At 44.7% G+C, this 19,292-nt stretch overlaps 1 protein-coding gene across 1 annotated transcript in view; it reads left to right on the top strand.

Moving 5' to 3' along the window:
* The window catches only part of slit1a (slit homolog 1a), a gene marked incomplete at its 5' end in the record, with an annotated part of 120,621 nt that overhangs the window by 41,664 nt on the left and 59,665 nt on the right, over window positions 1-19,292 (top strand). The window contains 6 exons of the mRNA XM_081351729.1: window positions 3,555-3,626; window positions 3,710-3,781; window positions 7,054-7,125; window positions 8,478-8,641; window positions 10,331-10,478; window positions 14,683-14,754. Of these exons, the coding sequence (XP_081207855.1) occupies window positions 3,555-3,626; window positions 3,710-3,781; window positions 7,054-7,125; window positions 8,478-8,641; window positions 10,331-10,478; window positions 14,683-14,754 (600 nt within the window). The remainder of the gene's footprint in view (window positions 1-3,554; window positions 3,627-3,709; window positions 3,782-7,053; window positions 7,126-8,477; window positions 8,642-10,330; window positions 10,479-14,682; window positions 14,755-19,292) is intronic.

Raw genomic sequence — 19,292 nt, forward strand, 5'->3', positions numbered from 1 at the left:
TCTACTATATAATCACACAGAAAACAGCTGATTTACATTATCATAATATTTTACAGTTTTTACTGTATTTTTGATCAGATAAATGCAGCTTTGGTGAGCAGAAGCGTGCGAGCGAGTGGAGAATCTGCTGAATCCTGTGTGGCCGAATGTCACATCCGTTTACAGCCAGACACTCTAACAAACACTCATTAGTTCTGCCTGCTTTAATCGCTCACAGACACACACACACACACACACACACACACACACACACACACACTCAACCCTTAATGTACAGCCAGAAGAAACCCTGCTCTTCACATCAACGCCAGTGAAAGCTCAGTAACAGCTGAGAGTGAGTGCTGGAAGAGGAAGATCTGCCGTGTGTTTCCTCTCATTACTCTGTTTAGAGATTTGCAATTAGCCTGTTAAACACAAGCGTGTAATCCGCTCAGATTACCCAGAGAGCTTTGTGCTCGGCAGGCGATCACTTTAAAGCATTAAACAGGATTTAGGATGTCTCCTGCTACGACACGTCTGTCTTCTGATGTTGAGCAACGCCCTCAGTCTGTTCCTCTGAAACAAAGAGCGCTGACAGTCCATCAGAGCGTCTGAATATGCAGCCGTTTCATTTACCTCTTGTTTTTCAGGTTATCTTTGCAGCTGTTTTATGTCTTCCACAATAATGAATATTATTCCATCATTACTGGCCCTCATGTCACTTCAAACCTGTACGACTTCATGTCTTGCACGAGCTGGAACACAAAAGGAGAACAGCGCTGATGGCTCTTCCTGCAAACTGAAAAGATCTTACACAAAAGAACAATTTGCTCATGAAGCAAATATCTGCAGTTTTCTCATGTACTAGTTAAAGTCCCCCGGTAGTCAATCATTTCATCCCTTAAAACTCATCTTTGATCACCAAAATGACATATTTAAAGTTTTTTCCTTGAATAATTTCTTCATGCCTTAAAATATCTTAAATGTAACTCGACACCCTCGCCTCATTTAGTATGCGCGGCTCTATGAATATGCAAATGAGCCCCGCCTCCACTCACTCACTCAGCTCAGAGATCCACTGGTTGACGATCACACGTTGATCTGATTGGTTACAAGGTAGTTTGTGACGTCAGAAACACCAGCGATTTCAAAGCGTGTTTTTGAGACTGTCTTTGGTTCACTGCAGTTTTAAGGAGGAAATACTCAGCAATGCTGTCGACTTATGAATTTACACATGGTTTGTCTTAAAGCGTATTAAAAACAGCACATAGACACATAAACAACATTAAAAGCTGGATTTCACCACCGGGGGACTTTAACAATAACTATATAAAAGACGTACTTGAAAATAAAACTTTACATAAAAAAATAAAATGTAAAAAAAAAAAAAATCATATTTAATAAACCTAGTCGTTTAATTTAATTTAACTTGAATTACTTAACCAACTAAATAATATATAATAATAATAATAATAATAAAAAACATCTTAATGATATTACACTAACATTTGATATTTTTCATTGTAAACGTGTCACGTTGAGTGCCCATGATCTCCACCAGAGGGCGCTCCTTCCATCTGCTTAATCACGTCATGGACTGCATTTCCCAGAAACCATTGCCTGGACTCATCATGTTCTGATTACTTTCACCTGTGTGTTATTATCTCGTTTACTCTTGCCTATTTAAGCCCTGGGGTTTCAGTCATTCTTTGTGAAGTCTTGTATGTTGTTACACTCAGGCTTGGTTCTACAGATGTGTGTGTGTGTGTGTGTGTGTGTGTGTGTGTGTGTGTGTGTGTGTGTGTGTGTGTGTGTGTGTGTGTGTGTGTGTGTGTGTGTGTGTGTGTGTGTGTGTGTGTGTGTGTGTGTGTGTGTGTGTGTGTGTGTGTGTGTGTGTGTGTGTGTGTGTGTGTGTGTGTGTGTGTGTGTGTGTGTGTGTGTGTGTGTGTGTGTGTGTGTGTGTGTGTGTGTGTGTGTGTGTGTGTGTGTGTGTGTGTGTGTGTGTGTGTGTGTGTGTGTGTGTGTGTGTGTGTGTTTATACACCCTCAGTTTATACTGTAATAATACACTGGCAAACGCTCCAGCGCATATTTGTGTTCGCGCTCTTGAGAACGTCAAATGCATCTATTTACAACGTGTTTTTCCAACAATATAACCAATCACAGTTGATAGCTGTTGATCTCATGAACCCAATGGCCAATCAGAGGTCTTTAAGTTAGTCAGAATCTACTCACCGCTCAAAACGCCAGAGTTCGCAAAACCTCTCATTAACAAACCCAGTGTAGACACGACGTAAGAAAGAGATTCAGTGTGTGTTGTTGGCATCTTCATTTATTATAATGCAACTTTGTGAGATCGCGATGAACTGACAAAGCTACAGTGTTTTAGTGATTGGAGTGGTCTTGGCTTGCTGTCATGGCTACCGTCTATTAAATCCATTGAATAAAAGTATGGTATTTCATGCTGCTGAGAGGACCGACGGCCAGTCGCATGCCACAGAGTTTCAGAAGTGACATCTGCATATTCACAGAAATATCCTCCTGAGACCCAGAACAGATCTTTAGCCTCTGTAGAGGACATTATATTTTAGCGAATTTCTCTGACAACATTTTTCACAGTCACAGTTTTAATTCTGGATATTCTTATAAAATATTATGAAAATATTCTTAATTATTACTCCCATTATTACACGTCTTTTTTCATTACATGTTGCCCCAAATACACATTAATATGCAAATTAGATACAGTGTGTATGCATAGAATGGGAAGGACATTCATTATGATTACAGGGGCAGATTATATAGAGCTCAATACTGTATGAGCTCAAAATACTTTTACAATAGTGCATGATTTGTAAGACAATACTTTATGATACTTAATTTTCCTGATGTAGTAAACTGGTACAGCACTGCACTTTTGATATGAGTCACGATAAAAGAGCTCAGAGACTCAAAGTAAAATGGCAATGCTTCAGCAAATGCTTTTGTTCACACTACCGGTGTGTTTAGGGTTTAGTGTACGTTTTTGTGCATACTGGGCATATACTGTATATTTAAAAAGCTGCATTTCCCAAAAGCCGTTGTATTGGCACCAATAGCCTGTACGATCTGCTCAGGCTTGCAGTGCATTTGGGGAGTTCTTACATCAATCGTCACTAACTGATAAAATGTTCAACGAACAATGAGTAAGATAGCCTTATATAAATCATTCATTTGAACACCTGATGTCAAAACAGAGCGTGCGTGGATAATGGTTTCCGGGTAATCTCTGTATTCCATTGATGCATTAATTATAAGTCTCTCATGAACATTTTGAGACGTAAATTTAGAAACGGTTAACTCAAGTGTGCTGACTGCTGTGTGCCGTTTATGAAATGCCATTATGTATGTGTATTATGTAAGGTAGTTATGTTCGCTTGACAAAGGCAACATAAGGATATACTGTTTAAGCTGCTTCTTCTTCATGTTAGCAAAAGTTTTTCAAACTTTATTTCAAACTTTCAAATAAGCCAACATCAAAGTTTGTCATCAAACTCTACTCATCTAGTTAATCCTATATTTTATTTCTTTTGACAGAGACTTGAGTGAGAACTTCATCCAGGCGATTCCCCGAAAGGCCTTCAGAGGAGCCACGGACATCAAGAACCTGTGAGACCCGCGGCACAACAGCACAGTACACCAGCTCAGACTCCAACATGCTCTAAACATCCTTTCATTCCGTGTTTTAACAGTCAGTTAGACAAGAATCACATCAGCTGCATCGAGGACGGCGCTTTCCGTGCGTTACGTGGAGTCGAAGTTTTGTGAGTATAAAAACATGCACAGTTAAACATTACCTAAAGACCTAAAGATCAGAAACTGAACAGAATCTATGCCATGAACAAGAGCGAGTCTTTACCATCCAGGATTAATCTGTGTGATGTTGTGTGGGAAATTAAAATGTGACGTAGATTCTAAAACTTACATTATTAATGTCCTCACAGCATGCAAAACATCATCATTTTACTTGCAACTATATGGATGGGCAAATGTTCATGATTTCTTTTAGGATCATAGACTATTGAATTCATGATGTTAAACAGTTAAATCAGTGACATTCATTTGTTGTCGTAGTGTCACACCTGTTCCCTGTTCCTTTGATTTCCTTCCTCGTGTATTTAAGCCTTCAGTCTTCCTCAGTTCTGTCTTGTTTTAACGTTACATTGTGCATGTAGTATTCTCTTTAGGTTCATTAAAAGTATTACTATTATTCGTTCATCCTGCGTCACGCATCCTCTTTGGATTATCAACACAGCCGACTCCTTACTGAACGATTTTTTACGGCGAATTAATAACTATGGACATGCAGTTATCCTCCTCCTCCTGCTGGAGCCGGGGGTCGCTCCCTCGAGGACCACACAAGGAACTTTCTCAACCTGACATGCCTTGTTCATGCCTTATTTGACAGGTCCTAATATTTAGCATGCCAATTATCATGACTCATCAGCGATTCTCTCAGATTGCGTCCATGAGAATTCACACAAGTGATTGTCACTCACGTGAACAAGCACCGATTTGCCTCTGATTTCTGGCATTTGTCTGCGATTTCTCAAAACCCGTCCGCCTAAAATCGTGCAATGTGAACTCGACATAAGTCTTTGTTGCCCAGCTCCAAATCTCATTCATCACAGATGGTCCCGCCCAGCCTCCCTCTCCCTCCTCCACTGTCTTCGCTGTCTCCCCTCAGCTCCTCCAGTGTTTTCGCTGTCTCACATCAGCCCCTCGGCTCCTCCAGTGTCTTTGCTGTCTCCCCTCGGCTCCTCCAGTGTCTTCACTGTCTCCCCTCGGCTCCTCCACTTTTTTTCCTTGTCTCCCCTCAGCTCCTCCAGTGTCACCCCTCGGCCCCTCGGCTCCTCCACTGTCTTCACTGTCTCCCCTCGGCTCCTCCACTGTCTCCCCTACGCCCCTCGGCTCCTCCAGTGTCTTCGCTGTCTCCCCTCGGCTCCTCCAGTGTCTCCCCTCGGCCCCTCGGCTCCTCCACTGTCTTTGCTGTCTCCCCTCGGCTCCTCCAGTGTCTTCGCTGTCTCCCCTCGGCTCCTCCAGTGTCTCCCCTCGGCCCCTCGGCTCCTCCACTGTCTTTGCTGTCTCCCCTCGGCTCCTCCACTGTCTCCCCTACGCCCCTCAGCTCCTCCAGTGTCTTCACTGTCTCCCCTCGGCTCCTCCACTGTCTCCCCTCGGCCCCTCGGCTCCTCCAGTGTCTTCGCTGTCTCCCCTCGGCTCCTCCACTGTCTCCCCTCAGCTCCTCCACTGTCTTCGCTGTCTCCCCTCGGCTCGTCCACTGTCTTCGCTGTCTCCCCTCGGCTCCTCCAGTGTCTTCGCTGTCTCCCCTCGGCTCCTCCACTGTCTCCCCTCGGCTCCTCCAGTGTCTTCGCTGTCTCCCCTCGGCTCCTCCACTGTCTCCCCTCGGCCCCTCGGCTCCTCCAGTGTCTTCGCTGTCTCCCCTCGGCTCCTCCAGTGTCTCCCCTCGGCCCCTCGGCTCCTCCAGTGTCTTTGCTGTCTCCCCTCGGCTCCTCCACTGTCTCCCCTCAGCTCCTCCACTGTCTCCCCTCGGCCCCTCGGCTCCTCCAGTGTCTTCGCTGTCTCCCCTCGGCTCCTCCACTGTCTCCCCTCGGCCCCTCGGCTCCTCCAGTGTCTTCGCTGTCTCCCCTCAGCTCCTCCACTGTCTCCCCTCGGCCCCTCGGCTCCTCCAGTGTCTTCGCTGTCTCCCCTCGGCTCCTCCACTGTCTCCCCTCGGCCCCTCGGCTCCTCCACTGTCTTTGCTGTCTCCCCTCGGCTCCTCCACTGTCTCCCCTACGCCCCTCAGCTCCTCCAGTGTCTTCACTGTCTCCCCTCGGCTCCTCCACTGTCTCCCCTCGGCCCCTCGGCTCCTCCAGTGTCTTCGCTGTCTCCCCTCGGCTCCTCCACTGTCTCCCCTCAGCTCCTCCACTGTCTTCGCTGTCTCCCCTCGGCTCCTCCACTGTCTTCGCTGTCTCCCCTCGGCTCCTCCAGTGTCTTCGCTGTCTCCCCTCGGCTCCTCCACTGTCTCCCCTCGGCTCCTCCAGTGTCTTCGCTGTCTCCCCTCGGCTCCTCCACTGTCTCCCCTCGGCCCCTCGGCTCCTCCAGTGTCTTCGCTGTCTCCCCTCGGCTCCTCCAGTGTCTCCCCTCGGCCCCTCGGCTCCTCCAGTGTCTTTGCTGTCTCCCCTCGGCTCCTCCACTGTCTCCCCTCAGCTCCTCCACTGTCTCCCCTCGGCCCCTCGGCTCCTCCAGTGTCTTCGCTGTCTCCCCTCGGCTCCTCCACTGTCTCCCCTCGGCCCCTCGGCTCCTCCAGTGTCTTCGCTGTCTCCCCTCAGCTCCTCCAGTGTCTTCGCTGTCTCCCCTCGGCTCCTCCACTGTCTCCCCTCGGCCCCTCGGCTCCTCCAGTGTCTTCGCTGTCTCCCCTCGGCTCCTCCACTGTCTCCCCTCAGCTCCTCCACTGTCTCCCCTCGGCCCCTTGGCTCCTCCACTGTCTTCGCTGTCTCGCCTCGGCTCCTCCAGTGTCTTCGCTGTCTCGCCTCGGCTACTCCAGTGGTTCTGCTCTTCTGCATGGATCCAGCTGGGGCTTCCCAGTCATCAGCTCCATCTTGGCTTGTGAATCCCTCAGTTCCACCTTAAGCCTCCAAGCCCACGCTCCTTCGGCTCCACCATGAACTGCCATCCCTAAGGCCTCGCCGGGCTCCCTCGTCGAACTGGCTCCACCTCGTTCTTCCGAGTCAGCTGCTGCGCCTCGACCTGTCATTTCTCTGGCTCCTCCGGGCTCCATCCGGTTCCACCATGGTCCTCGCTAGGACTATCAAATAAAAATTCTAATTTCGAATATTCGTCGAATTAAAAAAAAAACTGCACATTCGAATGCAAAAAAACTTGCATTGTCAAATTTTTATATTACATTGATTTTTACTGAAAAGAAAGAAATAGAAGGTTACACTAAATGTGTTTGGCCACTCTTGACCGGAGGATGAGTGAGTGAGAGCCCCAAATGAGGAGCACCAGAGGGTTTAATTGTCTTGATATTTTGCAGAACGCTGAACAACAACAACATCAGCAGCATTCCAGTGTCGAGCTTCAACCACATGCCCAAGCTCAGGACCTTGTGAGTAACACTCAAACATGCACAGGAAACACAAACCATGCATGCACACACACACACACACACACACACACACACCAAACCCAATTACACAAGTAACACAAGTGAAAACACCCTAAATCACATTAGATAAAAGCTTCTGACAGACGCACACACACGCACACACACACACACACACACACACACACACAGATCATTCCATGCAGTTTTGGCGGGACGGCCCAGGCCACACGGCTCTGCCAGAAGCCACAGTCCGTAATTCACACACACATACAGCAAATTCCCCCAGAAATAAACACCCCACACACAGTTTTTTCATGAAATGTATATTCTGGTATTTCTGTGAAATTTCTCAACCGTTTCACCACATGGAGTTTCTTTCTCATGATGTTCTGGTTTATATATTTATTTATTTTGTTATTCAGTTACAGATTCATGGTTCGAGACTGACATTACAGGTTTCCATTAAAGAATGTCAAGAACATGATTAAAGTTTTAGAGGTTTTAGAGAGCGAACGCCAGATCCTCGTGACTGCATCAGTTTGTACGTTCCCTGTTTATTATCTTGAAACTGTTTGCAGCTGTAAAACAGGATCGTTTTTTGTAGTTCATTCTGAAGCTTGTGTCCCGACATCTCACACCAGTCGTTCCTCCTCTACCCAGTAACTCTATAATCTGATTATTAGGGTCTTTTTCTTTTAAGTAAAGACATTGTGCATTGGCCAAATCAAAGCTTCACAGTAATAAACTGGGAAATAATGATCAATGATGTAAACTTCATCAAATATGATATGAGTATACAAATTCTTCTGTTTTTTTTTGTTTAGTTTTTTTACACTTTCTTTAGTGTGTAATGATGCAGTTTGAGCATGAACAAGGTTTCCAAAGTCTTTTCAGCAGGAGTTCTTCTCTATATCAGTGTCAGTGTTTCTGAACTCCTGAAACGCCTCCATTGTAGTCTTGAGTTTCTTCCGGGAACGAACACGTCACAATATTCCTCATTATAATAATTAATACGCAGAATAAAGGGGCGGGGCCTGGTTGAGTTAGTTAGTAGTGTGTTAAACTGGCGGTTATGGAAAGGGGCGGGACATTTCCCAAACACGAAGCGCTCGACCAATCACAACACACTGCTCCAGCTGACCAATCAGAGCAGTGTGCTTTTCCGAAGGAGGGGCTTCATAGAGACAGGAAGAGCGTTACTGACAGACTGGGAAGAGAGGAGCCGCAACAATTGAGAATATGAGGAAAATAATCAACATTCAAGCAGGAAAACCTGTTCTAGTAGAGCCTGAAACAACATCAAGTGCATAATGGCCTTTTTAACATTCGTGCTTCCATGTTTCCTCCTTCAGCCGTTTACATTCCAACAACCTGAACTGTGACTGCAATCTTGCCTGGTTGTCACAGTGGTTGCGTGAGCGTCCGACCATCGGTCTGTTCACCCAGTGCAGTTCTCCAGCTCCGCTACGAGGAATTAACGTAGCCGAGATCCAGAAACACGAGTTCAGCTGTTCAGGTAAGACCAATCAGTGACCAATCTGCCCTCCATTCCCTATTGTATTTCACTGATCTGAATTAGAGCATATCACCAAAATAACTGACCACAGCCGAGTCGGCAACATTTGACAATAAAGGCCCTGATATACTCACGGCAAAGTTTTTTCATTCTTCATGTTGGAGTAAAAAGAAGTTCTAAATGAACTGCGATATACTGTTAACGAACATCCCTAACAGTAAACATGAGCTGCTCTTTCCTCTCAGTAACAGAATAAACACACAATAACAATGAGAAACAGCAGTTCAGAAAGCATCTGATCATAGTGATGTGGAGATGTTTGCTCCAGCTCTGAGATTCAGATCTACAGTCACGTCACGTTTACTCATACAGCACTTTATACAGTCGACTGATTTAAAGCAGCAGCTTTACAGTATTAAACATGAAAAACAGTGTCAGTGTCTCTTTCAGTCAGAGTTACAGCTTCAGTTTCTACTATAAAGCGGCTCTCCAGTGTGTTCCTGTTTGTACTCGCGTCTGAACAGAAGAAATGGAGATTTACAGCTCAAAGAAGGCGGAGCCTCAGAGCCACACCCACCTGTTACATCATCACCACACTGACCAATGGGAGTTCATAGGTGTTTAATCAGCCGTAGTGACTAGATGCTTCAAACTTCTGAAATTAACTTGGTTTTGGCCTGATTTTGTTCAAAAAGACATAACACCAGTTCGCTCTTCAGTTTCACTTTGAAGTATATCGGGGCCGTAAGGTCCAATTATTTAGAGTTGGTTACTGCATTAGTTATTAAATGCATTTGTTACAGTATGTATTGATCTTTGTTAATAAAAATCAGTTCATGTTAGCTGAGGTCCATTAACAAACGCAGTCCCACTTATATCAGGTGTCTTTAAGTACTACAGTATGTACTAACATTTATTCAGTGCACCTATTGTTTACATACATTGTTTTTATGTTGTACTTACATTTAAAAAAAATTCCTCCCTGTCATTACAGCTGTAATTAATTTCTGTTCTTAACATCTATAAATACACTGTTGACCTCTTAACCCACCCTTAAACCAATACCACCAAACCTGTCCTAAGACTCCTAACCTGACCCCTATCAGCTGCATACGGTCACACTTTACTTTACAGTGTCACTGTTACATTTGTTACATGTAGTTACTATAGTAATAACAGTAAGTTATGCATAATTACATGCAACTAACCCTCAACCAAACCCTAATCTTAACCCTGTATTACTCAGTACTTGAATGTACAATTACAGTGTAACAAAGACACCTTAAAATAAAGTGTAACCCTTTATTTTAAGATGACATTTTTACAGTGTAATTACACAAATTAGTACTGAGGAATAGTAATTAACTGCATGTACTTACTATAGGGTTAATTGCTTATAATTATGCATAAATAATGATTACTTCTACAGTAATGTAATGTGTAACTGCCACCTTGAAATACCATGTTGTGCAATACAACAAGTACATTGTACCTAATAATTATTTTTATGTAAGTACATAGTAGTTAAGGACATTAACATGTGACCACTGAGGTCAACAGATACATGAACCTGTTTGGAATACTGAATACTGGAACCTAATTGTAAAGTGCTGTTCCTGACTGCTATTTGCACACTTCACTTCCATTACCCACAACCTCTTCTCACTGACTGTGACTGTCCCTCTTCAGGTCAGTCTGAGAGCGCTGTGGGCCAGTCGTGTAGTTTGGCCACGGGCTCGTGTCCGGCCGTCTGCACCTGCAGTAATAACATTGTGGACTGCCGAGGGAAAGGACTGACAGCGATCCCGGCTAACCTTCCCGACAGCATGGCGGAGATGTAAGTTCCTGGAGCTCGAACAGTAGAGCACGACGCAAGCGACGCCAAGGTTGAGGGTTCAGTTCCCAGGGAATTCACAAACTGTGAAAACACACTTACCTTACATGCTTTGGATAAAAGCGTCTGCCAAATGCATAAGTGTAAATGTAAGTTTGTCTTGTTTTCCAGTACAAATATCTAAACATTCTTAAAGCAAGATACATTTACTGGAGAGGCAAAATTACTCAAGATTAGGTCTCAAGAATTACTCAAGATCTTGTTTTCTGAAAGATGTATCAAAATGAAGTTGAAGAGAGCTCTTTTCTGGTTAAATAAAGGTTAAAAAAAAAAAGTGAGTTCATGCTTAAACCTAGAACAAATATCTGCCAATGGGCCAATTTTAGAATGTTTAGATATTCATACACACTTTACAATAAGGTTCATTAGTTAGGGTTAGTTAACTACCTTAGTTAACATGAACTAAGAGTGAACAATACTTCTTCAGCATTTATTAATCTTAGTTGATTTTAATTTAAACATTTGCTAATACATTATTAAAATCAAAGGTTGTATTTGTTAACATTAGTTAATGCACTGTGAACTAACATGAACAAACAATGAACAGCTGGATTTAACAAAGATTAATAAATACAGTAACAATTGTATTGTTCATTGTTAGTTTATGTTAGTTAATACAATAACTAAAGTTAACTAATTAACCTTATTGTATAGTGTTACATTTATACTGGAAAACAAGACCGAAACGCTGAGAAAGAACATGATTTTTGCAGTGCAGTGTTGCAATCTCTGGACTCTAGTCACATGATCTACGACAGATGTATTTGGACAGAGACTGAACAGACCACAGGAATGTGCTGTCTGGAATCACTGCAATCCAAAGAATGTAAATTGTGTTTCTATATTTCCTACTGAGTGCCCTGCGTTTGAAGAGAAGGGAAATTCTGCAAGTGTTTAAGTCGAACTGTAATTGCCTCTGGCTCTGAAGGCTCTAAATGACCCTGACAAATGACTTTCCTGTTTTAAATGAGGCTGTTTAGACTGAAAGCAACTGCTTTCTTCACAGAACTGTGGACTGAAGCCGCAGGGTGTGCCATTAAAACAGACCCTTAAAAACACAACCAGCCGCCAAAGACACTAATGACATCCAAAACCAGACGAAAGACGAAGCGCGTCCACCTTTATCAGCACAGCCGATGTTCGCTGTGTTCTCGAAGTTTCTGCCACAACAGAATGATTGTATTGCCATGAACAGATCGTTACAGCCAGGCCACAGGAATTACTGTATATTACAGTATACTGTATGCAGTATTTACCTGTTTATACACTAAAACGACTCATTTCATTTAAACACAGCAAATGCTTTAATCGGTTTGTGAACGTACTCTCCTTAAACAACTTGCAAATCGACAGTATCCACCTTATTTTTAACATAAGAGCAGGTGTGGCTATCTGTACATTGTACATGTTAAATGAATCCAGTGTCATTCGCTTAGTTATTTTTAGATGTACAAAACAGTTTGTTATGTTGCTTGATACTGCAAACTGGTATTTTTACCATATTATTTTAATGTATTGTCTCAATTATAAACACATTGGTTTGTTGTGCAAACAGTTTTACCGTTTACTGCACTTTGTTATTCATCTAGTTATTTCCCTTTAATATCTCACACATTCACAGATAAACAGCTTACATTTGTGTTGCAAAAAAAGATGGATATGTTAAGGCAGAAACATGTGCCTTGTTGCTAAGAGACCCAGACCCACCCACCACTGACCCAGAGCCAAAGCCTGCCCAGTCTGACCAGTGCTGGTGGAGTTTCACATGGTTGAGTGGGGTTCCTTTCATCCTCATGCCCCTGAAGTCTGTTCCTCCTTATGTGAACTCCTTGATTCCCTCCTACATTCAAGCCCTGTCTCCACCATTGGTCCCGTTCAGTCCCAAGTCATATTCGCCGCCATTGGTTCTGCCCAGTTCCAAGTCATTTAAGTTATTGCTGGTCAAGCCCAGCTCCAAGTCTTCATTGCCCAACCCCAAGTCTCCTCCTTCATGGATGATCCCACTCAGCCTCCCTCTCCCTCCTCCACTGCCAAAGACAGCCTGCCTCCAAACCCTGGACTCCACCTCGGACCTCCAACCATTCAGCTCCACATTGGTTCATCATCCCTCCGGCTTCACCTTGGTCAGTCATCACCCTGGTTACTCCATGGACTTCCGGTCCTCTGGCTACACCTCTTCCCTCCACCCCTTCAGAATAGAACAAAAGATACCAGTCTGCCATCTCCGCCTCTGTCCCGCTAGCCTTCGGTCACCCCTGTGCCCTCCAGTCCATCGGTGTCTACCCAGATCTTCGGCTCCGCCTGGGTCTCCACCTCATTTGGGCTGACTCCTGGCTCCCCCTTCCCTCCATTGGTTCCCCCCATGGGCCTTTGTCTTGGCACTGGTCTGGATCACACTATGACCCCACACTCCTTCATCTCCTCCCAAGCTCTTCTTTCCCTGGGACTGTTCTGTCAGTCGGGAGCCGCCGTACAGGAGAAGGGAGGAATGTTACGGACTGCTTTTCCCATCATCCTCTCTAGCACTTAAGCACACACTCCTAGCCCTCATCACCAGCACTACATAGAGCACACACACTCCCTCAGTCATTGTCTGACGTCGTCTGATGCTACAGATTACTTACCCTGCTACGTGCCTGCCAATCCCGCTTCAAAGTGAGTGCTTTAAATACGAGTTCAGCTAAAAGGTCTCATTTACAAACAAACATCACTGGGAAAGACATTGGGGCCCTATCTCGCACCCAGCGCAACTGACTTTGTACACCGACGCATGCATCATTCCTATTTTGCACCCGACGCACAGCGGACTTTTCCCTCCACAGACGCACGTCGGTAAATTAGGGAATGAACTTGCGCTCCCGGGGGCGGTTCAGCGAAAAGAGGAGGCGTGTTCCGGCGCAAACGTTCCCTGGTGCTATTTTGCAGTTCCAGAAAACAATTCCGCCACAGACCAGGAGAAACCTCGTCTAAAGTCAGTGGTGCGTTATTCAGATGCTGTTTTAAGGGCGCATACTTGGCCATAATGTAGCGTGTGCACAACTCACGCACACACTGCTTCTCTCATCTACACACAGATGCAGCAGTTCACATTTTTGCAAACCATACATTATTACAAGGAAAAATATTAACACAGGAGGGAAATCATTGTTGTGTCCATGAAGATGTGAAAAAAAATAGGCATAAATCTAGCTTACACATTTACCCAAATTATCATACGCCTGTTTAACCGAAGCTAATCTGGGTGTGTTTCTCCATCCCCAATGTCACTTCTCTGTGTTTTACGGCCCTGACGAGAACATCGGTCTCCTCGGCTGTGAACCGCTCCTGGCAAATCCGCCGTTATAATAGCAATCCGCCATGGAACAAGCGCGCCTGCTCTTAAAGGGAATGTGAGATGACGCTCTGATTGGTTTATTTCACGTTATGCCCAAACCACACCTATGAGTAATGAAGCGACTTCAGACCAACACATTTTAGATTTGTGTCGGGCGCAAGAGTCATTTATCCCGCCGGTATAATAGCAACAGCGCCCGAGACCCGCCCACAAAGTTACTTGCGTTTCGCGTTTGATACGTGCATTTCAGATCGTTAAAATAGGGCCCAGTGTCTGAATGACGTGTTTACATAAGTTGATGCATTATTTGCGACCTGATGTTGTGATGCATTGTTGGCGTTCTCTTAAATTCAAACATTGTTTGCATGCTGTAAAATTTATAAAGAACTTGTGTTCTGTTAAACTGCAAAAGACAGATTAACATTAAACTAGGTCAAACTAACAAAGGGCACTTTAAAATGAAAACTATGTTGCACCATTTTATTTTTTCATAAAAATTACAGATCAATGGTTTTGAGATCAGAAAAGTAATAAATAAATAACTCTGTTCTGGAAACAAGCTGAACACTCTAAGTGGCTAGAAAGTCATTTGCGCTGTATGATGTCCAGTAATAATGCTAATAAACCGAACACAGAATCCAGAGAGAATATTGATGGCAGAGACTACAGTATTAGTGAAGGCGAAACTCAGACACGCACAAGACTGACTACATGATCGCGGGTGACATGGAGTGGGAGTGTGTCTCTTAGAGATGCTATGAAATGTAAACGTTGCAATAACGCTTGCATGTTTCTCTACTTCTCTGTTTGCAGACGACTGGAACAGAACGGCATCAAATCCATCCCTCCTGGAGCCTTCTCTCCTTATAAGAAACTGCGGCGAATGTGAGTTTGAAACACAGCTGAGGAGACCCAGCGCTGCTGTCATGTGTGCAACAGACGTATGCAGACATTAGGCTTGCCGTAGATTCCTCTTCGTGCTTTAGGTGGCCTACTATTATTCATCCTGTTTAATCTGTCATATTCAATTCAAGTTTATTTGTATAGCGCTTTTCACAATACATATTGTTTCAAAGCAGCTTTACAGCATGAACAGGGCAGAAGTCAGAGATGAGTGTGTCAATATGGCGGTGATATACAGCTTTAATATAGTATGTTCTGTGGTTAGTTATGAAAGTCGTCATGAAATGAAAGTTGTGTAGGACTTTTCTCCTCTATTGTGTCGTAAATCTGAGCGTAACACTTCTGGAACAAGAACAAATGTGGGCGGGGCTTGATTGTGTCTGTGGGGAATTGATTGGATGGTTGTGGTTTGCTATTGGCTGATCTCATGTGAGTGACAGGTTATAGCCCCGCCCACATCATCAGAGAAGAGAAGAGATGCTGCAAGAGGAAGATATTCTGATTCAAGATTGATAGTGTTTAAAAGTTCTTCTAACATGTTTGCTGAGCCATATAACTTCCTAAGAGAACATAAACCAGAACAATTTAAATAAAACATGTTTATGCGGTTCTGGACTCTGCCATGAGGATAATATCAGTGGATATTCATTTGCATTTACATTTACATTTAGTCATTTAGCAGACGCTTTTATCCAAAGCGACTTACAAAGTAGGACTAGATTAAGCGAGTCATCATGAAGAGGCAAAAAACAAAAAGCAGTGCAAGAAGTGCTCCAGATACAAAGTTCAGGCATTATTCAGAGTAGCATAAGCCCGTTAAGCGAGGTTTAGAGGGAAAGGGGAGGTTTTTTTTTTTTTTGTTTTTTTTTTATGAGGTTAAGTGCTCACGGAAGAGATGGGTTTTCAGATGTTTTTTGAAGGTTGTCAGGGATTCTGCATTCCGGATGAGGGTGGGGAGAGCGTTCCACCAGCATGGAACTGTGAATGAGAATGTTCTGGAAAGTGATTTTGTGGCTTTCTGGGATGGAACCACGAGACGTCGCTCGTTGGCCGATCGTAGGCTTCTGGCAGGGATGTAGACTCGTAGGAGTGAGTGAAAGTAGGAGGGAGCTGAGCCTGTGATAGATCTGTAAGCAAGCGTCAATGCCTTGAACTTGATGCGAGCAGCGAGAGGTAGCCAGTGCAGTGAGCTGAACAGAGGAGTGACGTGGGTTCTCTTTGGCTCGTTGAAGACAAGACGGGCTGCAGCGTTCTGGATCATCTGTAGGGGTTTAGTTGCACATGCTGGAAGTCCGGCCAGAAGAGCATTACAGTAGTCAAGCCTAGAAATGACCAGGGCCTGGACGAGAAGTTGTGTTGCATGCTCAGTTAGGAAAGGCCTGATCTTCCTGATGTTGTGCAGTGCAAACCTGCATGATCGAGCTGTCTTTGAAATGTGATCTGTGAAGGTCAGCTGATCATCAAACGTTACTCCAAGATTTCTCACCGACTTTGATGGGGTGATTGATGATGACTCTAGCTGGATAGTGAAGTTGTGCTGTAGAGACGGATTGGCAGGGAGGACGAGAAGCTCAGTCTTTGCCAAGTTGAGCTGCAGGTGATGTTCCTTCATCCACGTCGAGATGTCTGCCAGGCAGCTTGAGATCCGTGCAGCTACTGTGGGATCATCTGGTTGAAACGAGAGGAAGAGCTGTGTGTCATCAGCATAGCAGTGGTAGGAGAAGCCGTGTGCTTGTATGATGTGTCCCAGTGATGTGGTGTAGATGGAGAAGAGGAGGGGTCCCAGCACTGAACCCTGAGGAACCCCTGTGGTCAGTTGATGTGCTCTGGATACCTCGCCTCTCTATGCGACCTTGAAGGACCTACCTGTGAGATAGGACTCAAACCAGTGGAGTGAAGTTCCTGTGATGCCCAGTGCTGAGAGGCTGGACAGAAGGATTTGATGATTCACAGCGTCGAAGGCAGCAGACAGATCCAGGAGGATGAGGACTGAGGATTTGGAAGCAGCTTTTGCGATCCGTAGGGCTTCTGTGACAGACAGTAATGCAGTCTCAGTAGAATGCCCTTTCTTGAAGCCGGATTGGTTGACATCCAGCTGGTTGTTGAGAGACAGAAAGGATGTTACTTGGTTGAAAACAGCTCTTTCAAGTGTCTTCGCAATGAATGGTAGGAGAGAGATAGGTCTGTAATGTTCTACAAATGATGTGTTTAGCGTTGGTTTTTTAAGCAGTGGAGTAACCCGAGCCTGCTTGAATGCTGTAGGGAAAGTGCCAGTATGGAGGGATGAGTTGATGATGTGTGTGAGTGCTGGTAGAAGTGTGGGAGAGATGGCTTGTAGAAGGTGTGAGGGGATGGGGTCTAGAGGGCAGGTGGTAGGGTGACTGGAGAGGAGAAGTGTAGATACTTCTTCCTCGGTTAGTGGAGAAAAGGAGGGCAGAGGGTTGTTGGCTGTGGAAGGGGTCAGTCTGGGTTCCTGTGTGTGTGGAGCTGAAAACTGACTGCTGATAGATGTTGTTTTGTTGGTGAAGAAGATCGCAAAATCGTCAGCAGTTAAGGAGGCGGCGGGTGGTGGTGGAGGTGGACAGAGGAGATAGTTGAATGTCTTGAAGAGTAATCGTGTGTTGGAGGAGTTGTTGATCTTGTTGTGGAAGTATGAAGATTTTGCAGCATGAACATCAACAGAAAAGGAAGAGAGGAGAGATTGATACGTACTCAGGTCAGATGCGTCTTTTGATTTGTGCCATTTCCTCTCCGCTGCCCTGAGTTCGGTCCGGTGTTCCCTAAGAACCTCAGATAACCAGGGGTTAGAGGGAGTGGCGCGTGCTGGCCTGGAGGAGAGAGGGCAGATAATGTCTAGAGAAGAGGTTAGAGTGGAGCATAGGGTATCCGTTGCGGTATTCACATCCAGAGATGAGAATTGTGAGGGTGGGGGAAGAGAAGATGAGACGGCAGAGGAAAGATGGGAGGGGTGGTGGGGTTGGTGGTGCAGGGGTAGAGAGTTGTAGACTGAAGGTAATGAGGAAATGATCTGAGACATGGAGAGGTCTCACCAAGATGTTGTCTGTGATGCAGTTGCGTGTGTAAACCAGGTCCAGTTGGTTGCCTGATTTGTGAGTACCTGTGGTGATGAGTTGTGTGAGATCGAAAGAGGCTAGGAGAGAGATGAAGTCTGCTGCATACGGCTTGTCGAGATGGATGTTGAAGTCACCAAAGACTAGAAGTGGGGTGCCGTCCTCAGGGAAGGAGGACAGCAGCACATCCAGCTCATCCACAAAATTACCCAGCTGACCTGGGGGACGATAAATGACTACAATATGGATCTTAATGGGAGTTGTGAGTGTAATAGCATGATATTCAAATGAGTTGTTGTTGCATATAGAAGAGAGCGCAGAGTATTTGTAATTGTTAGAAACGAGGAGCCCTGTACCCCCGCCTCTCCCAGACTGGCGAGGGGAGTGAGAGAAGGAGAAATTGCTAGAGAGAGCAGCGGGGGTTGCTGAGTCTTCTGGACGAATCCAGGTCTCAGTCAGGCCCAAGATATTTAGAGTAGAATGAGATGCAAAGGCTGGAATGAAGTCAGCTTTATTGACTGCTGACTGGCAATTCCATAGACCCACGGAAAGAGAGAGAGGAGTGTGTGCGGATGAGAGAATGGGACGCAGATTGGCAGTATTCTAGAAAAAAACACTTGCGCGCTCTTGTTGTGTCTCTTGCGTGCTGCTCGCTGGTCCTTATGGAGTTATCTGAGACTTCACTATTTAAATCTGTTCTTACATAAGCTGTTTCGGTCGGGCAATTAAGTCTGAATAACGCGAAAATGTGCCAAGACGAAACTGCAATAAGAGCAACGGCTTAAGTGCAAATTAGACTGCAATAATAATTAATATCACTCGCGGCTTTATGTTAAATAAAGCAGCGCGTCTAACTAAAATACAGAATTATGTGAAATTAAAAATACAAAGTAAGCAGAGAATCGAAGATGGCCTTACCTCGATTAAAATACAGCACTGAAATAACAGGAGAACAGAGTATTCTAGAAAAGAATATGATATTAAGAATTTGTTTATTCTGAAACCTGTTCTGTTCGGCATCATGTATATATGATATCTGATCCCAGCGATTGTTGAAAGTTAAGATGCGACTTACAGTAAGGTTAATTTTACACCGTATTACTCAGTTAAACAAAAACTTGATCTGAATAATGACACTGTTGTAGAGCTGCTTTTTTTTAGCTGAATTTTAATTAGTCTCATATTTGATTAAAGTTTGGATTGATTCTGTTATTTTCCTGCTTATGACCGTGAAGCTGCTTTGAAACGGTCTGTGTCGTATGAATAATGTGTGTGGAGATCCTCAAGAAGCCGGTTTGCTGCTGTAAACCCCAGCGCTCTGCAGATTCTCATGCTTTCAGGAGTGTGTGTTCTCTCTGGCTGGGCTTGCGTGTGGTTTGATGGGTAGACCACAGGCTTATTAAAGTCTTCTCCGTGGCCTGTAATGCTGGCGTTCACTAATAGTCCTCA

The sequence above is a fragment of the Scardinius erythrophthalmus genome, assembly GCF_964197995.2.
Source record: "Scardinius erythrophthalmus genome assembly, chromosome: 21".
Lineage (NCBI taxonomy): Eukaryota > Metazoa > Chordata > Actinopteri > Cypriniformes > Leuciscidae > Scardinius > Scardinius erythrophthalmus.